Source organism: Elgaria multicarinata, chromosome 3 (genome assembly GCF_023053635.1).
Source record: "Elgaria multicarinata webbii isolate HBS135686 ecotype San Diego chromosome 3, rElgMul1.1.pri, whole genome shotgun sequence".
In the NCBI taxonomy this organism is placed as follows: domain Eukaryota; kingdom Metazoa; phylum Chordata; class Lepidosauria; order Squamata; family Anguidae; genus Elgaria; species Elgaria multicarinata.
This window is the reverse complement of record NC_086173.1, coordinates 139,658,726-139,680,842: the sequence shown is the minus strand read 5'-3', so window position 1 is coordinate 139,680,842 and position 22,117 is coordinate 139,658,726. Positions and strand designations below refer to the sequence as shown.

The following is a 22,117-nucleotide window of genomic DNA, read 5'->3' as shown; positions in this document are numbered from 1 at the left end:
GGCCCCTCTGCTGCAAGTGCAGTTTCACTAGATGGGCTCAGAGGAAATCGATAAGTATTTTATCTCCCCTCTTTTCCTCCAGTGGAAGCCTTCACTGGATCAGAGACCCTTCCATGGGCAGAAAGGACTCTTTCATTCATGAAAGAAAACTCAGGAACTAATCCATTGTTTTCCAACTGAAGTTTTCCGGGCTAGAAGTAACACCTGTATTTGAGCATTTTAGACTTAGCTCTATCTGAACTCTTGGGAAATGTAATAGAATTGTTGTACTATAAATTTAATTGTCTCTCCCAACACATTCTGGTTAAAAAACAACAATGCATTAGACGCTTCTAGTGTAATACCTCTTAAAATGGTTAAGGAATTCAGTTTAAACACCTAGGAATCTATATTTCTAGAAACATTAAAGATTTACTAAATTAAATCATACTCTGCTCTATAAGAGAGGATAGGGTAAAATAGAAAAGAACTAGGCTTTCTTGGTTTGGTAGGTTGGCCACTGTGACCTGTTTTGCATGTCAGTAGCAGTTCATGGTTTGTTAAGCATGGGTTGTTGAAAATGAAGCGGGAGTTAGCAAGCTCTTAGATAAACAACCCAGGGACACTGAGTTTATTTTAACATCCACATCTAGAACCATGGGTTGTTGGGCGATGAATAACACAGAATTTGAATCTATGTTTAAACTTGGACTTGTTTAAATCTAGGTAGCTTTGATTCTGGGCGCAAAGATTACTGCAGACGCTGACTGCAGCCAGGAAATCAGAAGACGTTTACTTCTTGGGAGGAAAGCAATGACAAATCTTGATAAAATAGTTAAGAGCAGAGACACCACACTGACAACAAAGGTCCGCATAGTTAAAGCAATGGTATTCCCTGTAGTAACCTATGGCTGCGAGAGCTGGACCATAAGGAAAGCTGAGTGAAGGAAGATAGATGCTTTTGAACTGTGGTGTTGGAGGAAAATTCTGAGAGTGCCTTGGACTGCAAGAAGATCAAACCAGTCCATACTCCAGGAAATAAAGCCAGACTGCTCACTTGAGGGAATGGTATTAAAGGCAAAACTGAAGTACTTTGGCCACATAATGAGAAGACAGGACACCCCGGAGAAGAGGCTGATGCTAGGGAAAGTGGAAGGCAAAAGGAAGAGGGGCTGACCAAGGGCAAGATGGATGGATGATATTCTGGAGGTGACAGACTTGACCTTGGGGAAGCTGGGGGTGGCGACAGCCAACAGAAAGCTCTGGCGTGGGCTGGTCCATGACGTCACGAGTCGGAAGCGACTGAATGAATAAACAACAACAAAGCTTTGATTTGCAAGCCAGATCTATATAAATCTGAGGCCGGGTTGCACAGGTTTCTGAAAAAGTTGGGATATTATTATAGAACAGAATTTCTTAAACCATTTTAGCCCTTCTTCCTAGTATGACAGCTGCTCTTCTTCATGTTAAGGTGGGGTTGGCATCAATTTCTATCAGAGTGAACAAGGCAATTTACTTTTATTTTTTAAAAAAACTGATTGATATGCCTTGCCATTATTTCAGCAAACTCTGCTTTGTAGAACAGAAGAGGAAGGGTGGTTGGGCTTATTCTTGTTCTGAAAGACTGGCCCAGTTTTCTCTTTCACTGGCTTCATTTTATTTTTGTGAATGGAAGGCTAAATTATTTATTTAATTATTTATTTATTGCATTTCTATTCCGCCCAATAGCTGAAGCTATTAGAGAGCAGATATATTTGCAGGATGCTCATAAAGATTTGGAAATGTTTCAACAAAAAGGATTTAGTAGGTGGTGCCATGTTTGTAAGTGTGAGATCTCTCTCTCTCTCTCTCTCTCTCTCACTGGGCTCATCTACACCAAGCAGGATATTCCACGATGAAAGTGATTTGAAAGCAGTATATAAAGGCAGGATCTACCCTACTGCTTTATAGTGGTACTGAAGTGCACTGACAACTGTTGGGCCCATGACACATCTACACCAAGCAGTATATATATAAAAGTGGTATGAAAGTGGTATATGGTATGTGTCATAGGCCCCAACAGTTGTCAGTGCACTGCACTACCGCTATAAAGCAGCAGTGTGGCTCCTGCCTTTTGTATACCGATTTCATATTGCTTTCAGAGTGGAATATCCTGCTTGGTGTAGATGAGCCCTCTCTCTTTTCCATAATTTAAGTCTTTGATTTATTTTGAGTTGAAGAAACATTTACGGAATTATATTTCCAGACTATCCCTTCTTCTTCTCTGGTTGGGATGTATGCAAATATTCCCGGATTTAAACTTCTTTGCATTTGTGAGGCTCCATAAATACAGAATATTATTATGTGTTTTTAAAATATTATTAGTTATGTATTTTGTGTGTCCGCCACACCTCTCTCTTTTCACCTGTCTAGTTGAGGCATTTCAGAGGGTGAGAGAAGGAGGCTCAAGAGGTTTCAGGAATACCACATAAGGCAGCCTCTCCAGTCCACTCCCCTTCCTGTTCTTGGGAATGCCCACTTTATCTTCCCTCCAAGCTTGTTTTTGTGGCCTTGAAGAAGCAGCTGGCACAGTGGTCGCTGTGCAGGCTGCATGGGGGCGGGGGTGGGATCTCGGGTTCCTGGCTCCGATGTCAGAGTACTGTCTCTGACCTCAGATCCATGATCCCCCCCTCCCCAGACTCTGTCTAGATGCCGTAGGATTGTTTAATTCATAAATAAATATGTAAATTACTTGTGGTTGCAGGTCCTTATGTTACTAATCAAGTAGCCTTATTTGCTATTGCTGCTAAAAATATGGGAGCAAATGTTTTAAAAGCTATTCCTGTAGCTTGTGTACCTGATGAATTTATTTGATTAGGATGATCATTTTTTCCTCTTTCCTGGTAAAATTGTAAGAATCTATGGTTACCTGCAATAAAACTGACTGACCCTGTATAAATGAACAGGTAGACCAGATTGCTGTTCTTGTTCCCGAAAACCCTATAATACTTATCTGGAGTTGTTTTAAATTGGTGGCAAAAATTAATCGATGTGTTCATCTGGGATAAGAACAGACATATGACCATGCAACCCTATACATTTCTACTCAGAAGTAAGTCCCACTGACTTCAATGAGACTTACTCCCAAGTATGTGTGTGCAGGATTACACCCTGAATTATAGGCTTCTTTTTACAAATGCCAAAGGACGAAAGGGTGTATTTTAAAAATATATTCATATTTATATATTACTATTCTGCTCAGCCGCACCACTGCATTGACTGGATTGATAAATAATCCAGACAAACATTGAAAAAAATGTTGAAGAGCAAAACATCAGGGAATCCCATTTACATTTCTTCTATGGAAGACGAGATGTAAATCCACTTACCTAGCTAAGGCAATGGTAGTGGATATTTGAAAATGTAGAAAGGAGTAAGGAGTGTTAACTCCCATTACTTCACCATTCTCCTCTTTTTGCACTTGATAGGGAAGCTTTTTATTATTATTAGATAGGTTAAACATAAGATGGACAAGTTTAGAAATGTCATGCAGTAGGGATAGTTGATCTCATTTGAAAAACCACTTAAAACTGAGCTGGATAAGATCCCACTGTTTCAGTATCTGCAGGTGTGTCATGACATTGTCATATATTTTGACAGAGGTTAATGGAGATTTTAGGTGATTTGAATACCTGACAGAAATGGATAATGTTGGTTTGAAAGGTTTAATTTCTGACATATATAAATGTGTACTGTTGGGAGACACTGAAGAAAAAAAGACAAACTACATGTGTGATTTGGCCTGAATTGCATGTGTAACTTACCTAAAAATATTTAGGTAATAGGTTGGTGAGGAAGGATGGGTGTATGTTTTGCATTCAACCGACCCTCCTTGCTGGAACTTTCACCCTGACTAGGTGCCTGCATGAAGGAAGTCACATAAAATTGTTGGTGGTATGTCATTCACATTCAAATCCAAAATTGTGTATTTATGTGTGTGTACATATATGTAGGTAAGCAGGATATTGGGTTGTGCTGTGAAAGAGATGCATTTATATTTGTTTGGTGGCATTGCCAGGAGATTCAGCCATTTTGGACCAGGACCAGCCTTTTGCCTAGGCTCTCCAGAAGTCACAAAGAAAGTCCTCATCCATGTCCTCATCCATGTGCCTGTAGATAGCAGTAGGCACGCCCTACATCTTTCTCTGATTCTTTTTATCTCTGGAAAGACTTCTGGGTTGGGCAGGCCTGGAAGATACATCCCTGTTGTTAATGGGCTGCAGCATTATCACTTCCATCATCTGCTTTCTTAGCTATGTTGCTGCAGTTGCCATGGAAATGGGAGTCACAATCACTCTTGCTATGGGCCCAGTGATCCAGGCAGGCGACTACTGTGTTTCAAACAAGGGGCATTGCTTTGGCTCCCCAGGAGAGGCTGGGCTTGGGACTGGGAGATAAAATTAACATTCTACTTTGACACATGTTAGATTTTGTTAAGCATGGTGTGGAGTTTGGAAGCAACAAAGAACTTAAAATTAAAGTGTTAGTAGCAGCAAAACTGCATGTTAGCCAATCGTGGCAGAATACTACTCAATGGAGAAGCAAATGCTTGGGGATATTGCAGTAAAGCAAAGTTAACAGAGTTGGTATGCATGTTGCAGAGCTTTCAGAAGAAGGGTGGATTCCTAGAGCAGTGGACTCTATTTTGTAGACAATAATAAAGAAGAATGACCTAATTGGAACAATCTCTGTATTGAAAAATGATGAATACAAGTAGTACTGTTGTTTTCTAAAATTACTGCTGGTGTGAACATGACTGACTTGGCTTGTAATTCCAGGAGATGATGGGAGAGATAAGAAAAATCTCCAGGGGCCCTATACCCTAGTTTGCAAATAGCTCATTGGTTTATAATTTTCATAAAATACTTAATTGAAAAGTGAAAGGACGGTGACTATATTTCCTAATTACTATGGTGTTTAGTTCCCTTCCAACTACTAAATATGATCTCAATTGTAGGCCATATGTTTGTTATGGAAGGGATGAATCTAGTAAGACTAGAAGGTTATGTCTTCATCTATTTTATTTTATTATTGTTGAGTGTCACTTTTGGTGGAAACATGGTATAGAAATGTAATAAATAAAATCTTGAAAAGTGGCCACAGCTGCTGACTTTAACTAGCACATGTGTCTTATGTTATATTAATTGCAAGGGGTTTAAAACTATTTCAAAACAGAGAACAAATTTGGCACACAATTCACAGTGGGGCCGTTGCTAGACGAGGAGTTAGCCCGGTGTGAGGCCTGGGCTCCCTGCTGTGCATCCAGATGACGCACACAGGATCCCTGGGTCAGGCCGGGCTAAGTCCTCCCTTGACCCAGGTTAACCGGATCCGCTTATGGCCCGGCTTTTCCACAGCTCCAGGCTGAGGCCAGGGCTGCGGAAAGTCTAGCTACTTCCATGGCTTTTCCCGGCTGCTCGCTTACTCGTGAGTAACTGGGAGAAGCCATGCACTGGGCACAGCACTCCATAGGAGCGCTGTGCCCATCGGGCTGGGTGGGGGGAGATGGGGGCCGGGGGAAAGAGCGGACCCGGCAGGAGAGATGGGGAAGAGCGGAGCCAGGGTGGGGAGATCACGGACGGGAGGGCACAGAGGGGGCATCGGACATGGCAGGTGGGTGATCGGGTGGGCATGGCGAGCGGGGACGGGCGAGCGGGCAGGGGGTGGACATGGCGAGTGGGGACGGGTGAGCGGGCAGGGGGTGGACGTGGCGAGAGGGGACGGGCGAGCGGGCAGGGGGCGGACATGGCGAGCTGGGACGGGCGAGCGGGCGGGGGTGGACATGATGAGAGGGGACGGGCGAGCAGGCAGGGGGTGGACATGGCGAGCGAGGGGAGGACGGCCGAGCGAGCAGGCGGGGGGGCATCAGACATTGGGGGGGGAATCAGGGGCAGGGGGAGCGGGGAACCCTTTATTTTTTAAAAAAAACAGACTTACTTTTCTGTTGGTGCGCTCCTGTGCACATGGCCCTTTAAGTCCAAAAAAAAATGGAGGACGCGACGGGGCTTTCCCTTACCCCATTGTGTGTTACGTGTTGAAAAGGGCAACGGCCCACGCTAGCTGTAGCGCAGCGTCGCCCCTACTCCCTACCGGATTATCAGGTAGGTCTAGCAAGGCCCTGGGATATGCCAGATATTTAGATCACATGAAGAATCCCAACTTGGCCAAATCGTTTCTCTGGAAGGTACCTAATGTTATAGTTAATCTAGCCTTTTGTCCACACATTTAAAAGAAAATGGATAGCAGTTTGTGTAGTCTAGCAGTTTCTAGAATCACATATGCAGGCAAGGGATTTCTGAAATCCAGCCTAACGTCAGTGTGTTAAAAACACTCACCCAGATACTATGGTGATAAAATGTGCCTATGGCAAAACCGTGTGTGTGTGTGTGTGTGTGTGTGTGTGTGTGTGTGTTTATTTAGAGAGTAGCAAGGGTGGTGAGTCTGAAATTATATGCTGTGCAATAAATATGGATGTGGGGCTGAAATGAAATACTATATAAAAATATGCTGATGCCACTATGAACTAAGTGCCCACAACTGGTTTTCATGCTTGTAAATTTAGTTACCTTATGCAGGTTTAATTCATATTGACATATTACATTGCTGGTACAAGAAGTGTGTGTGTGCAAAGACCTGCCCATGTTTAACTAGTATAAATGCATATGTTATGGTTCTGAGCTGGTTTAAGAATCCATTTAATTATATCAGTGCAATTATTCTAATGTAGCAAGGTTTCAATTAACATAGTTTGATAGAAAATGTAACTGGGAGTGAATCTAACCCCAGGAATGAATTGTGAAATCATTTAGTAGTAAATGCTAAGTGATCAGCTTTGAGATTTTACTTCTTTACACTAATGACTAAGAGATAGTGTTTGAATAATAACATGTAAAATATCAGACGTGCAAATAGTGTAATAGGTGTATGCAAAGTAGATGTGTGTATGAAAAAAATCCCTTTTTTTGTTTATTTTTTGTTTTTTAACATGAGCTCGAAATGTCAGCCAAGATATTCTGGGAGGAATTGCCTTATTATACCTCAGAGAGCACTTATCAAATGTATATGATTGAAAATTTTAATATGAGACGGAGCAAATGGAAACCTGATTAAAATGTTAAATAAACAGTACAGAATTTCATTACTTCTGCTGACTGTAGATGTGTGACATAAGACAGAGTCATTTTAGACAGAGTGTTGGATCTGACACTTAATGTTGAATAAAATAAAAGGAACTTGTGCATGAGAAGAATGCCTTAGCCTGTGAACTGTGAGGGGATCTATTGTTCTACATAAGCAGCAGTTGCAATATCTCAAATATAACAGTAGCTGTGTCAGTAGTGGAGCTGTTGGAAGGGGTGACAGTTGACACAGGTGTGTATATTTGTTGTAAATGCAAGCATCTGACAGAATAGATAGTAGGGCCTTCAGCGATATAGTTGATGTTGTTTACAATCCTTTAAGTGTGTGTACTATGAATGCCTACTCACAAAAGTCTCTTGCTTGTTACCGGGTCGTCCAACATCGCTTTAGGCCTGCTACTACATTCCCTTTTCTCCAGCTATAAACCTACACAGTTTCCTGTAACCTCCCCGCCCCCCACAAAACCCCCACTGTTCCATCAATGCCCTGGCTCTCTGCTGTTTAGCTATCTACCCTCTCTTGCCAGAATCACATATAACCTTCCACCTTTAAGAAGCAGGTGGCTGGTTGGACTAATATGACAACAACATAGATGCCATGGGTGAGGATTTGTGGTCTCCAGTTAAAAGCAGAAGACCATTTCTTTCTGGGCCTATTGAGTTCATCTTACAAAGCACAGAGCCCAAGTGCAAGGGGGATTTCCAACCACACATGTAGGGATACCCCATTTCAAAAATGGGAATGTCATTGTGATGTTTCAGAAATCAGTAACAGCTTCCCGTTTTAACAGGATGTGGATTTAGTGTCTTTCTGGCTCCCTGTCTTTATCATATGGCTGCTGTTCCCTGCCTTCTTTTCCCTGATGGGGGTATCTATTCCAAATGCCTTTAACTTCTTTGAACACCTCACACAAAACCCAAACATCTGGGATAGTACAGGGAAGCCTTCCTCAACCTGGTGCTTTCCAGAAGATGCTTTGGACATCAACTCCCATTAGGCCCTAGCCCACATTGCCAATGGTCAGGAATGCTGGAAGTTGTAATACAAAACATATGGAGGGTAACAGGTTGGAGAAGGTTGGTATAGGATCTGTAGTAAAGGAAAGTTTGCTTGCCAAAACATAACATTCTTTGGAAACCTGAATGTTGAAAGAGGAATATATGATTAAACTCCATCAGTAAACTTTTCGGCTTCTTGGCTTGATTAAACTTTAGCAATTATACATGCTTGGAACTGAATATGGTTATACCATAGGACCATATTTAGATTTTAAGGCCTTGTCAGGATGTTGAGAGAGATCCCTGCGGCATAGCACTCTTTGTTCTTTGTGGATTATCCCCATCTCTTTAATTCTAAAAGCAGCGTCCTTGGATCCCATTCTTCCACCTTTACCAAGCTGACTGCCTCTGTTGCCTTCCTGAGGCTGATTTGCTGCCCTAAATCTCCTTTACTGTTACTGTTTTCTATACTTTCTGCCTAATCTGGTGACTGTGCTCCACAAGCCCCTTGTCCCTGAAAACACCAAGAACAAACACCTGTTACCCCATAGATCCACTTCCGATTCAAAAACCCAAGACTGCGAGTTCTCCTTCAGATCTCCCACAAATGACTCAAAATGTTACATAAATAATGAAGTCCCAATTCTTTTTACTTAGCAAGAATAACGCTAACATATAATAACTGTTTGTGGCCACAAGGCTAATTTACTCTCTCTGCTGCTTTTCACAACAATTACTGGCAGCCAGCCTCAGCTCTCTTAATCTTGCTTCAGGGTCCCCTGAACCATGAAACTGCTTTAAAATCATGCAATTTGATTCTGTCCCTCCCTTTCCCCCCCCCCCACCTCTTTTATTCTCCGAAGATTTAAGGCAACACTCTATACATGTTTTAATCTCCTGCTGACTAATAAGGGAGGACACATCTTGCTTTACATCCAAAGGAAACTTGTAATGTTAGGTTTTGGGATCTCTCTCAAATTTACATGATTTGCAATAAAAGAATAGGAAGTACCTCACATTTGTTTTATATTTACGGGTTGTTTCTGTAAACTGCCCAGAGAGCCCTGGCTATGGGAGCGGTATATAAGTTTAATAAATACATAAAATAAATAAATATATGTGTGAGAGAGAATTTGATGGAATATGTCAGATTTTCATTTTCATTTTCAAATTTTTGATTATTATTTTTTGAAGAGTGTGTGTGTGTGTGTGTGTGTGTGTGTGTGTGTGGTATAGGAATGGTTTGAATAACTGATGGAAAGCAAAAGTAGGAGCATATGAAAATTGTCATTTAATGAATTGTGATGCAGAAAATTGTAGAAATGAAAGGATTTTAAAAGGTGGAAATTTGAGGACACTGCCTTTTTTTACAGACTTTCTGCACAGCCCAGGATATTTAGTTCCTCAGATTTTTATCAACAAACTAGAAATAATTTCTTTAATCTTATGTATAATGCAGATACATAGATTATGAGACCTCCTACGTAATTTGCTGTCATAATTAGGTCTCATTCTGAGTTGCCTGTGTAAGGCCTGGAATGTTGTGTTCAGATTAACTTCAAGGGTTGTCAAGGCAGTGAATTGCCACACAGTTTACATTCAAAGAAGTCAATTTTGTATATACACCCTTCTTCTAAGGAGCTTGGGGCAGCATACATAGTCCTTCCCATACCCATTTTATCCTCACAACAAGTGGGGTAGAGAGACAAATTAGAAGCAGACTGAGAGAGACTGGCCTAAGGTCACCTAGCAAGTTTTGTGTCTGTTTGAACCTGGGTCTTCATGGTCCTTGCCCAACACTAACCCAGACTTCTTCAACCTAGTTCCCTCCAGATGTTTGGCACTTCAACTCCTATCAGCCCCAGTCAGCATGGACAATAGTAAAGAATGCTGGGAGTTGTAGTCCAAAACATCTGGAGGGCACCTGCTGCTATCCCTAACCCCCAGCAAAGCCAAAAAATATTCAAAGAATGGCCTCACGTTTAGTATTTAAAAAATAAAATAAAAAGAAAGAATCAGAAGATAGATCTAGATAATACGCCTAGAGCTACCAGCACAGTATTCAGGAGGAATTACAGTGAAATTATTGTCACTGGTATGGAATAAATGTTTTGGAGGAAACAGTAGTTCTACATGCACTCCAACCACTAGATATGCTACCCAATTTAGTACATACAGGATACACGCCAGCTGCCCAAACAGTGCCAATTTCCCTTGCAAATATGTTGGGGAAAATCTTCCTCAACTGATACAAAGTGGTGTAGTCATTAGAACAGCCTTCCCCAAACTGGTGCCCTCCAGATGTTTGGGACTTCAACTCTTATCAGCCCCAGGCAGCATAGACAATAGTCAAGAATGCTGGGAGTTGTAGTCCAACACATCTGGAGGGCACAAGATTGGTGAAGGCTGTTCTAATGATGACACCACTTTGTATCAGTTGAGGAAGATTTCCCCCAACATATTTGCAAGGGAAATTGGCACTGTTTGGGCAGCTGGTGTGTATCCTGTATATACTAATAGCGAATTCCTTCTCTGAGTGTGACTCTTTATATAACCAAAACATCCACACACAAGAAGGAGATAATGTTAGTGATAGAACAAACCCATTGAAATGAATGGCACTCAGGCATGTCTGACATAAGTACAATTCATTTCAATGGATCTACATTAAGTAGGACTAACATTGGATACAACCCAAGATTTTTAGAAGTATAAAATAATCTTTAGGGGGGAAATTCCTAAAGGGGGTTCAGTGAGCATGGAATGCTGGGTGACTATTGGGGGTGAGGGGCAGAAAACCAGAGAGGAGATGATTGGAATGGAATATTCTGGCATGTTGACTGGCTGGCTGGAATACTGAACAGGAACACTCCCACTTGTAGATCTTTATAGCAGAATCTCTGCTGATATTCATGTTTGTTTTAACAGTTTAGCTAGTTTTCTTATCACTGAATGTAAAATCAGAAAAATTGCACTGTTTTGTGATTAGTTAAAAATGCCCCTTTAGACAACTCTTACTACATGGAGTTGTAGTTGGTTAAAAGTGATAAGGGAGAAAGAATATGGATTCCCCATTAAAGGTATTATGTCATCCCATTAAATAATTTTACTCAATTAACCGATTTTTGTCAATTAACATAGTGTATTGTTTGGTACGTAATATAGATATTTTGTAGCATGCTACAACAAAATGCATTAGATGAAAATTCCAGCCTGCCCCTCCAGCCTTGATCCTCCTCCTCCATTGCCAGCATCCTTGGCAAAATAGCACCCTTATGTGTTACAACTGCTTACCTGTTATAAATTTAGATTTATAGTTATTAGGAGAGTCTATGGAGAGAAGAGTGAAACTGCACATTTTCAGAGGAGCGTCAAATTTTTAATTGCATAAATAAGATGCTGACTTAAGCAAGTGCTCAATTTCACACCACTAAAGTAAAAGATTCATAAAGGCCTGGATTTGCATAATTTAATTTTCTGCACAGAAGATACTGGAAATCAATAGCATGATTCATAGCCATACCATAGAATTGCCATGCTGCCATTCTTTGACTACTCAGGCTCCAAGTACAAAGGATTTTACAATTGATTAAATTTTGAGTGCTGACGGAGTGTTTTCTCCTCAGAATCCATAAACTGTTTTAAACCTGTTCTCTTTACCCTTATGCCACTAAAAAATGTTGCAAAAGACCTGTGACTAAGAAATTATTAGCCACCACATTTCCTTTTCTCAGAAAAGTGGCAGTCATCTTATATGACATGTTGTATCTTAGTTGTTAAAGGATCTTGTTTCGTTCCATCTTCCTGCCTAAATTTGATATGGAGGTGAGGAGACAGGAAGAAGACAGTCTATCGAACTGCAAATACACACCCAAAGTTTTCCACATACCTCCAGTTGAAAGGGAACTATCCTTGTTTCTAAATATTGACGTTCATGGAACAAGAGCAACATTTTAATATTTTAGGGCAGTGCAACTGAATAGATAACACGGCCTACAGATTTTTAAATTTAGATTGGGCAACAGAGTGACAGGCACACAGAGAAAAAAAACACCTTAGGCATTCTTCTCCATTGAGGTTTTTCCCATGTGTTTGCATCCTCTTCACTAAACACATTACTCCCCTTGCAGTTCTTGTTGACGGCTCTAGAGGCAAAAGGTACTTACCGGGCACAGAGTTGTTGTTGTTGTTGTCGTTATTTATTTGTATCCCACCTTTTGCCCAATACTGGGCCTCAAGGCAGCCAAGTTGAAGCATGTAGTCAAGTAGATGAGCCATCAAGCAAGTTAGTGGGAACTTAGTAGGATTACAGGGAGCACTCTTCAAGTACTTGAAAGGTTGTCACACAGAGGAGGGATAGGATCTCTTCTCCATCATCCCAGAATTCAGGGCACAGAATAATGGGCTCGAGTCCAACCTCCTGTATTGAGCAAGGGGTTGGACTCGATGGCCTTTTAGGCCCCTTCCAACTCTACTATTTTATGATTCTGTGATTCTATGAAGCCAGATTCTAGCTGGACATCAGACAAAACTTCCTGACTGTCAGAGCAGTACAAAAATGGACCCAATTACCTAGGGAGGTTGTGAGCCTTCAAGATGCATAGATGCAGCTGGACAGCCATATGTCAGGTATGCTTTAAGGCAGGTTCTTGCATTGAGCAGGAGGTTGGACTTGATGGCCTTACAGGTTTCTTCCAACTCTACTATTCTATGAATCTATGGGCCTTGCTAGACAAGGCTTTAGCCCGGTGCGAGCCCCAGGCTCACCCCTGTGCATCCAGATGATGCACAGGGGATCCCGGGCTCAGGCAGGGGTGAACCCTCCCTGGGCCCAGGGTAACCGGCACCGCTTCTGGCCCGTTTTTTCCTGCGGTCTTGGGCATCAGACATCACGGGGGGAAATCGTGGGCAGGGGGGAGTGAGGAACCCTTTTAAAAAAACAACAACCTACCTTTCTCGTTGGTGCGCTCCTGCGCACATGGCCCCTTTAAGGAAACAAAAAAATGGCCGATGCAACAGGGCTTTCCTTTACCCCATCATGTGTTACATATAGATAGGAGCAACAGCCTGTGCTACTTCTAGCACAGGCTGGCCCCTCTACAGGCCCGGATTCTCAGGTAGGTCTAGCAAAGCCCTACGTTTCTCCTTTGTTACAACAGCTTCAGTGGCTTCTGATCTGTTTCTGAGCAGAATTCAAAGTGCAGGTTATCACCTATAACATCTTATATGGCTTGGGACTAAGCTACATGACACACTGCCTCCTGCAATGTGAGCCTGCCTGGATCCTAAGAACTTTGAGAAAAATCCTTCTTTTGAGACTACCACTATCAGAGGGGTGTTTGGTGGCGATGCAAAAGGGGGCCTTGTCGGTAGCCACTCCCTGGCTGAGGGAGACTAGGGCCCTTTCTAAACCTCCCGGAGTTCCAGGAGGGAGGGGGAGGATCTTGCGATATTCTGATTGCGAGATCCTTCCCTTTGTCCACATGCGAGCGTGACATACCGGGAGGAAGGAGGGATGTCATGCCCGCCATTTTCTTTTTATACAGAAGATGAGCACAGATGCGCTCCAACGAAAAAGTAAGTTTTTTTTTAAAAAAAACCAAACGCTTCCCTGCTAGTCCTGATAGGCATGGAGCTCCTGAAGAGCTCTGTGTCCTGTTTCCCGCCTCCTCACATTTACTCATGAGGAGGCAAGATGATACTGGGATGGGCGGCCACACACCTCCCATGGTCTTGGGATGATCCTGAGTCCGCGGGAAGAATTGGGTTGTCCCAGGGAGTACTTATCCCTGGGAAAACCTGTGCTCGTCCTCCCTTGCCCCTGGGAGACCCTGTGCGTCATTTGGTCACACAGGGACTCGGGGCGGGTGTAGAAACGGCCTAGGTTCACTCCTTTGCTGCTGTACTTCCATCGTGAGACAAAGATCTTTTTATTCAATTGTGCCTTTGGTGTGTAAGCGGATCTGTTATGCTGGATTCTTTCTTCACAGTGTTATCATAGCGTTTTTAATTGTATTTTAATGTATTTGTTTTGTTATCATTTTATTTGTAATGGTAAGCAGCCTTGAGTGCCATTTTACTTGGTAGAAAGGCAGGGTAGAAATCAAATGAATGAATGAATAAATAAATAAATAAATAAATAAATAAAACATAAGAAACTGCATTATATCCAGTCAAAGCATTGGTCCATCTAACTCAGTATTGTCTACCCTAATTCGCACAGGGTTTGCATCAAAGTACAGTAGAGAGAAAGTCACCAAGCTCCATCCTCTGGCAAGTTATCTGGCAAGTGTGTAAATAAGGCACCTGCAGGCAAATAATCTGGTTTGAGATTCCTAGTGCCTTATACTTCTCATTCAGGAGTACATATGCAAATCTTTGGCATTAGGACATGTCAGCATGAGAACTTTTTGCGTTCTCTGGTTGGCTAATGGATTAAAGATGGGTCTTTAATCAGCAGGGCTCCTCTTACATTCATGCTGTCAGTTTCACATTTTTTGTTTTGTTAAACTAGAAGATCCCTATATATGAAAAAGGAGGTGCGATATTGGCACAAAGGTTTCTGCAAAGTTTCCATTTATGAACTGTTTGTTACTGTGCTTTCCCCTGATTGGCTCTGTGAGCTACTGGGGTTCAGCTCATTTGTTGATTTGCTTGTGGGAACTGGGTACACTGAATCAGTGCATCGGAACCTTAAGAGAAAACTCATGTAGCCGTAATGTCCTCTGTTTTTTACTACAATCCCCAACATTCCTAACTATTGGCCATGATGGATAGGGCTGTAGTCCAAAATATCTAGAAGCTATCAAGTTGGAGGAGTCTATGCTTAGTGCTTTTCGTTTGCAACTACAGGAAACAATGGTGCTTTTTGCTGTGAAACTGAATAGGCAGGACAACCCAGGACCATAAAAATTATAAGGTTGACTTCTCTGTAACTTAAATTCTTTTTAACGCTATCCATAGTCTTATGTTTCTCTGTGTAATCTGAGATAGGAATTATAAACCATTTGCTGTAGTGAGTCATGTTGTATGGTTGATTGACAGTTGTCAAACCACAGAATACACATCACAGAAATGTCATTGATAATATTTTTAGACAAGCATACACTGGTATCTTTTAGACATGCCCAATTAACAACAATATGTTCTTATCATTTCTTACCAGTTGGAAGTGGACATCTGTATGGAACAACATGCCTTTTTGAAAGTGATTGAAATGCTTAGCCATCCTGCTGCTATCCCTAACCCCCAGCAAAGCCAAAAAATATTCAAAGAATGGCCTCACGTTTAGTATTTAAAAAATAAAATAAAAAGAAAGAATCAGAAGACAGATCTAGATAATACGCCTAGAGCTACCTGCACAGTATTCAGGAGGAATCACAGTGAAATTATTGTCACTGGTATGGAATAAGTGTTTTGGAGGAAACAGTAGTTCTACATGCCCTCCAACCGCTAGATAATGCTACCCAATTTGGCTTCTGTTAATGTTTTGAAAAACTAGAACACCACCTAAAATTAATCTCTAGCTCTGCAGCATAAAGAGATTAGTGTTCTTTTCTTTACTTCTGTTTTCTACCGAACAAAGAGCATGAATGTTTTGCTTAAGGAAAGAGACCTATCTGTAAAACTGCTGGATTTTATATTCTCAAAAATAGGTGATCAGCCATTGTGTGTTTCTTCATTCTAAAAATCCCACATGTAACCTGAAACCTGCATAACATCTATAATTCCATCAAGTCTGCAACCTCTTCACTCCATCTTGATACTGCGACGAAATGCAGACCTTATAGCTATGACACCTTGCAAATTTTGTATCTGTTTGTTTGTTTTCGTCTCCCCCTTTGCTTAACATCTAATCTTTTTCAGAATTCTGGAGAACTCAAAAGCTTGCTTGCTATTTTGTGACATTTTGGTTGATATTTCCCAACTGTGGATTTCAGCTTTTCTCTTATGGAGCGATGCAACTTCCTTTGCTTTTTAATTTCATTTTGTAGTAGAGGTAGCTGTTGTCTATAAGGAGAAGGAAATAACTGGATTGAAAATAGTTCCAAATAACTGCAAGTCCTGCAAAATTCATGGGATGGAGAGAAAAGGGGGAAAGTAATTAGAAAGGGCACCACATGCTTCTGAACGTTTAACACTTATAGAACAAGATCAGTGTCGCCTCATCACTTCTGCTCCCGCCTGGAAGTGTACAGCCCCACACAGGAGTTTCAGTGGGTCTCTTCAGGCTTGGCCAGGAAGAATCTGGTTAAACAGAGATGTTGAAGTAATGCCTCCAGACCTAGGTCCATGAAACCTAATCCAGTAAGACCCTCAAACTGTGGGAGGAGCTGTTAAACCCCCTCTGGATTGAAAGTGGAAGCCCATAAAATGTGAAACTTCTCCCCCTCACCCTTCAGTGCCAAAACTATTATGAAGATTTGTCTTAAGGTCAGGTGATGAATCCACTAAGGGCCTTGCTAGACGACGGGGTAGCCTGGTACGAGCCCCAGGCCAGCCCCTGTGCATCAAGATGATGCACAGGGGATCCCGGACTCAGGCAGGGCTGAAACCTCCTTTGGCCCGGGCTATCCGGAACCTCTTTTGGCTCAGTATTACCCATGGCCTCGGGCTGAGCCCAAGACTGCAGGCGTCTAGCTCGTTCCGCCACTTTTCCTGGCTATTGTGCTTACTCGCGAGTAGCCGGGACAAGCGGTGGATCCCGGGGAAGGTGTGTGGGGAAGATCAGAGCTCGGGGGAGGTGGAGGGAAGATCGGAGGTGGGGGGAGGTGGGAGGGAAGATTGGAGGTGGGGGGAAGGGGGCTGGCAGGTGGGCAATGGAGCTGGCAGGGATGGGGGGGAAACAAAGACAGCAGGAGAGAGGGGGCTCATTGCCAGGGAGGGGGGAGCGGGGAGAAGGTTTTTTTTTTAAAGGGCCTTACCTAAGCGCAGGAGCATTACTGTGTCTGGACCCTTTAAAAAATAAAAAATGGCGGACGTGACGGGGCTTTGCTTTCCCCCGTTGCGTCCACGTCTAGCAAGGCACGACAGCCCATGCTACTTGTACCATGGGCTTGCCACTCCTCCCGCCCAGATTAGGTGGTAGGTCTAGCAAAGCCCCCAGTCACACTGGGGCCAAAGCGAGGTGTGGGGAAGAGTTTGCCAATATTCCTGCAGAGTTTCCACATCGAGCTTACAGGTGAGGCTAGGCCACTCTAGTAGAGCTCCTGCAGCTTTAAATGTTGTGTTGTCGAGGGAATTTCACCAGGTGCTGCATGCATACAAATGACACCTGCTGAAATTCTGTTTCCTGTACAATTGTTAAAGATACAGGAGCCCTGTCCTCCTTTCCATATGGCCACTCTAGTAGTAGGGTGACCTTAGTCCTAAATCCCAGGCTTGGCTGGTTGAGGGTTTGCACTTCAGTTGCTCTGTGCTGCCAGTTTGCACTGACAGCATGAGGGTATTCTACGCAGATACAGCGCTCAGGCCTTGCCAGTTTGGATAGCTAAAAGAGAGGTGGGGGCGTCATTTGAAAAACTGTCTCCCTGGATACCTGTCAGGAAGAGCAGCTCCCATTTGTAGGGTCCAATTCTACTTTCTAGATATATCACACAGCTTATTTACATTTTAGCTACCCACTTACCTAATAGTGCTAGTGATAAATTCTGAACCAGGCATTGCCCAGCCTGGCCCTTCAACAATGTATTTGCAATTTTCCTTTCTTTTTCCATTTTAAAAACAAGTCCCATGTTTGTTTGCACTTTATGTAGGCAGGCATATTGTGAAAGGAAGCTCTGTTCTATTTTCCAGCTAGCTTTCTGGCTTTTTTGAAGTTACACACCTCCAATTTTGCTCAGTCAAGTGTAGAGAAGCAATAAACAAAGATTTGCATGCCTAAAGTAGCTCTCACAAAAGCAGGGCTCCCATTTAAAAGAAAATAAGAGTGTTAAAATTAACATCTCTAGTATAACATCTCTGGGAGTACCACTTTGCAAGCCGCTTCTTTCCAATGTTTTATTGTTGTTGGTGTTGTTGATAAAACCAGGTTGTTTAATTTTTGAAGGCAAGCTACGTTCCTTTGTTTGACATCTGGTTCTGGATGGTAGGAGGTCTTGGGCACCTGGTAAATATAAGCAGCTCAGCAATGCCTGTGTTTTGACTAGAAAAGGAGGATAATGGCCTCTTTGCTACAATGGACAACACTGTGGTTTTATTATTCCACCATCTTTGGTGGGTTATATTTTATTAACTCTGACTCACTTTTAGACAATAAGCAATTCTAAACGTGTATTTATAAATCAATTCCCATATGCAAATTAGCAATGGCTTCCCTTTGGATGTGTGTGTGTGTTAGCTTATTAGATGTATTGCTGTGGTCTAAACAGATCCCCAACCAGGACATGGCAAGACAATTCATTGGTTTGCCCTCTGCTGCCTTGATTGAGGAAAAGGTGTCATCCTTCTGTGCTGTTTGTTTCTTTCCTCTTCTCCCTTCAACCTAGTGAGGATTAGGCAACCTTTCTTCAGCCCAGCTGATGCCTTTTCCAAACTAGACCTTCTGGTCTTATTGGGAAAGAAGGGGCAAGAAGAAAATAGATTAGGCTTTTACATTGCAGATATTGTGAAGGTTCAACTTAGAGGTGGTCCATTGTCAGACCTCTTTAAACAAGTCTCAGAAGTGCTGGTCAAATTTGTATCTGTCCACTCAGGTGTTGGTGGCACAGAAGCACTGGTTTTAGTATCGTACCATTCTGCCATCTAAATACATTCAGGACCAACAGCCTATGCGACTGAGTGGTATGTGTGTATTCACTGTTCACCTGCACAAATCCCTTTGTTTGAGAGTAGGTTTGGGGTTTTTTTCCTGGTGGCATTTGTCAGGAGAGATGGCGTTATTGCTAGTGGGTTATTCATCGCACTGTGTCAGGTTGATCTGGGGAAGGTGTCATCTCTGCCAGTACATTTGGTCTGGCAAGGGAGGGAGACAGGAAAGGAGTTCTGTCACACAGATGATTAATTCATCAGTGTAATAACTGTGCCTTGAGTTCTGTATTTTCAGCTGTACAGAGGCTGTTGATCTGCTGATCTAATAATTCTAATAATGCCTAAACGATTTAATTTTCAGTCAGAGACTGTCACTTGGCTAATTGCCTCTGCTTCTTTTTCTCCCCTTAGCTTTGACTGAAGGTTATGATGGCTCCCTGCATGAAAGCAGACATGGCAGTTCAGTGCAAATCCGGCGGCGGAAGGCATCCGGTGATCTTTATTGGGCGTACTCAGGTGAGTTGGGCTGGACAGGAGAGAACTACATGTGAAAAGAAAGTTGCTAATCCCAGAGGTAACATGTTGAAGTGACATTTCCCCCCCCCCCCCCCCAGAATCTAAAGAGAAAACATGCTCACTCAGGAAAGAATCACACAGGCAGACAGCATCAGTTGCAGTCCCGGCCCTACCATTAGTCAGAGTATGGCAGCTGCCTCAGGCATCTGATTCTGGATTTCTTAAAAGGGCAAAATATTGTTAATTATTTAATTCATTCTTGTTGTATTTTAATTTTGGGGAGTAAAGTGGCTATGGAATTTTCTGCCTCACTTCTCAAAATAACTTAGCTGCCTTGGGTACTATGTACACCTTGATGGTCTTTGTGGGCATGTGTGCACCATGTGTTGCTCCACCTCAGGTAGCAAAATGTCTTGAGCAGGCCCTGTTTGCTTGTTGTTTGGTTTGTTTGTTTGTTCTGCAGCAGTTACCATTGCCAAAGAAACAAGCTGTTAGTTTGAGAAGTAGCAAACGGCAAGTGAAGCTCCGTCAGCATGTGAAGTTCACTCTCATGCTCTTACGTCTCCTTTCAGTTGTGGCCATTGTGTTTGAATGAGTAATATTATTGAAATGTTGACCAGGGGAAGCCTTTTTTGTTATTTCTCAAGCAGCCTTCTTTTCTCTGCTGTTGCTGCTGCTGCTGCTGTTCATATCAGTACAAAACTTTTATTGAATTGTTTTGACACTTGTCTTTCATTATGCATCAGTCTAATGAATCATGATTGTTTGTGCTCTTCTAGAATTCTTGCCCTTCACTGCTTATTGTCCACTGGTTTATAATGAAGAGTGTTACGTTATATGACAATATATCTTATTAATGTCACTAAGAATAGCCTTAGTTCCTTGTGGATACCCTGCACTGAGTCCCTTGTTTGAAGCTTTTTAGCACACAAGCCCCTATTATGCATCTCATTTTCTTCCATTATTCTTACAATGGTCATAACTTTGTGATGATAAGATGATTTCTTAGTGATAGAGGGTGGGATATAAATATTTTTTTAATAAATAAATAAATAACTTTGTTCTGTCTTTGCAAATACACTTTCAGTTCCATTCCACAATAATGCGTTGCTTTGGCTTTGTAACAACGAGAAGCACAAGCTCTTCCCATATATTTTCTTAGTACGTAATCCTATGCATGTTTAGATGGGGAAAAAGTCCTACAATTCCCAGCCAGCCATGCTTGGAGTTGTAGAGCTTTTCCCCATCTAAACATGCATAGGATTGCACCTTTTGAGTCTTAATTTGTCCGGGACCGAAATGATTCAATGTCTTTCATTTTGAGACCTTATTCAGCAATCACTGGATCTGGGCAGTACTATTTAATATTCATGTAGCATCTGCTTAGTGCTGTATAGAACTTAGAAGTGACATGGTCACAAAAGCGGTTACAATCTACATTAAATGGACAAAGCAGGGATGTGGTGAAAGATCAGTTGTTGCAAACATTTGGCAAGGAATGGCATCCTTCTGTGTAATATCACAAGATACAATGTGCAGAAAGCAGAATTTGTTTAACATGGAGGTGTTTGCTTCTTCCATCTGGTCAGGAGAACTGTAAAGTTGGGCCAGAAATCCAGGATGACTTTGAAAAGCTTTTGACCATCAAGATCATAACATTGGCCTGGTTCAGACAACACGCTAAACCATGTTGCTTAACCACGAAATGGTTAATGGAATGCATTAAGGTTAATGCATTCCCTTAACCATTTTGTGGTTAAGCAGCATAGTTTAGTGTGTTGCCTGAACCAGGCCAATGTGGATAGTGTGTGCTTCATTCTACCTTCAGGAGAGCCTGTAACAATGGTTGCTTTAAAAACATTTTTTAAAGAATGTAATGACCCAGTTTGGACATAACATGGATATGCATGAGTGGTGTATGTGTGTGCGTGGGCCCCATGCCTTCTCTCCTTGGTGTGCCATGATTGAAGGGTTCTTGGGTTAATTAACTACAGTTTTTCTTCAGTCCAAATTAGGAAACTGTGGTTACCAGGATCTAAACATTGTCGCATTAAGAGCGCAATTCCAAGGGATTGATGCTCGATAGACAGAGGGCTCTGATCTTTTAGCCTTCTGCCTATCCAAAGCACTGCCAGCAAGACCCAGGCAGGGCAGGAGGACAGCAGAAGCTTTTACAGCCTCCTGTTCTTCGGTTTATAAATAAAATTCAGCCTGTCTAGCTGACTTACCAGGAAGTAGATGGTGATGGTGATGGAGAGGATCTTGGATCAAACAGATCCAGGGATCTACTCCTCTCTCCTCTCCCTGCCCACTTTTCAACCTCCCTGATCTCTTCCAAGGACACTATTGCATCCTTGGAAGAGAAGCTGCCCTGATGCTTCCTGTGCTGGGTGAGGGGGAGGAGTGGAAAAATGTCCACTTGGATTCCTGCCCCTGAGGTTGTAGCTGTGTCTGCAGCCTCGCTGTGTGTGTGTATGTGTATGAGTCTGCCCCATCATATGGCTTCTCAGACACCCAGAAGCTAAAGGATTACTCTTCCCAGAGATGATGTAATTAACATTAGTAGTTCATTAGTTCTTGAGAAAATTGTTAGACATATTACATGTTTAGATGATTGGTTTTGGGAGATTGTAAATATTTATGTTAACTGATGGGTAAACTTGCCTTCCTGTTGTTTTAACTTTTAAAAAGCATTT

General features: G+C 42.3%; 1 protein-coding gene across 4 annotated transcripts in view; it reads left to right on the top strand.

Annotated features, from left to right (window-relative positions):
• The window catches only part of PTPRG (protein tyrosine phosphatase receptor type G), a 689,896-nt gene that overhangs the window by 145,184 nt on the left and 522,595 nt on the right, over window positions 1-22,117 (top strand). For all 4 annotated transcript variants that reach the window (XM_063122069.1, XM_063122068.1, XM_063122070.1 and 1 more), the window contains exon 2: window positions 19,317-19,421. In XM_063122069.1, the coding sequence (XP_062978139.1) occupies window positions 19,317-19,421 (105 nt within the window). The remainder of the gene's footprint in view (window positions 1-19,316; window positions 19,422-22,117) is intronic.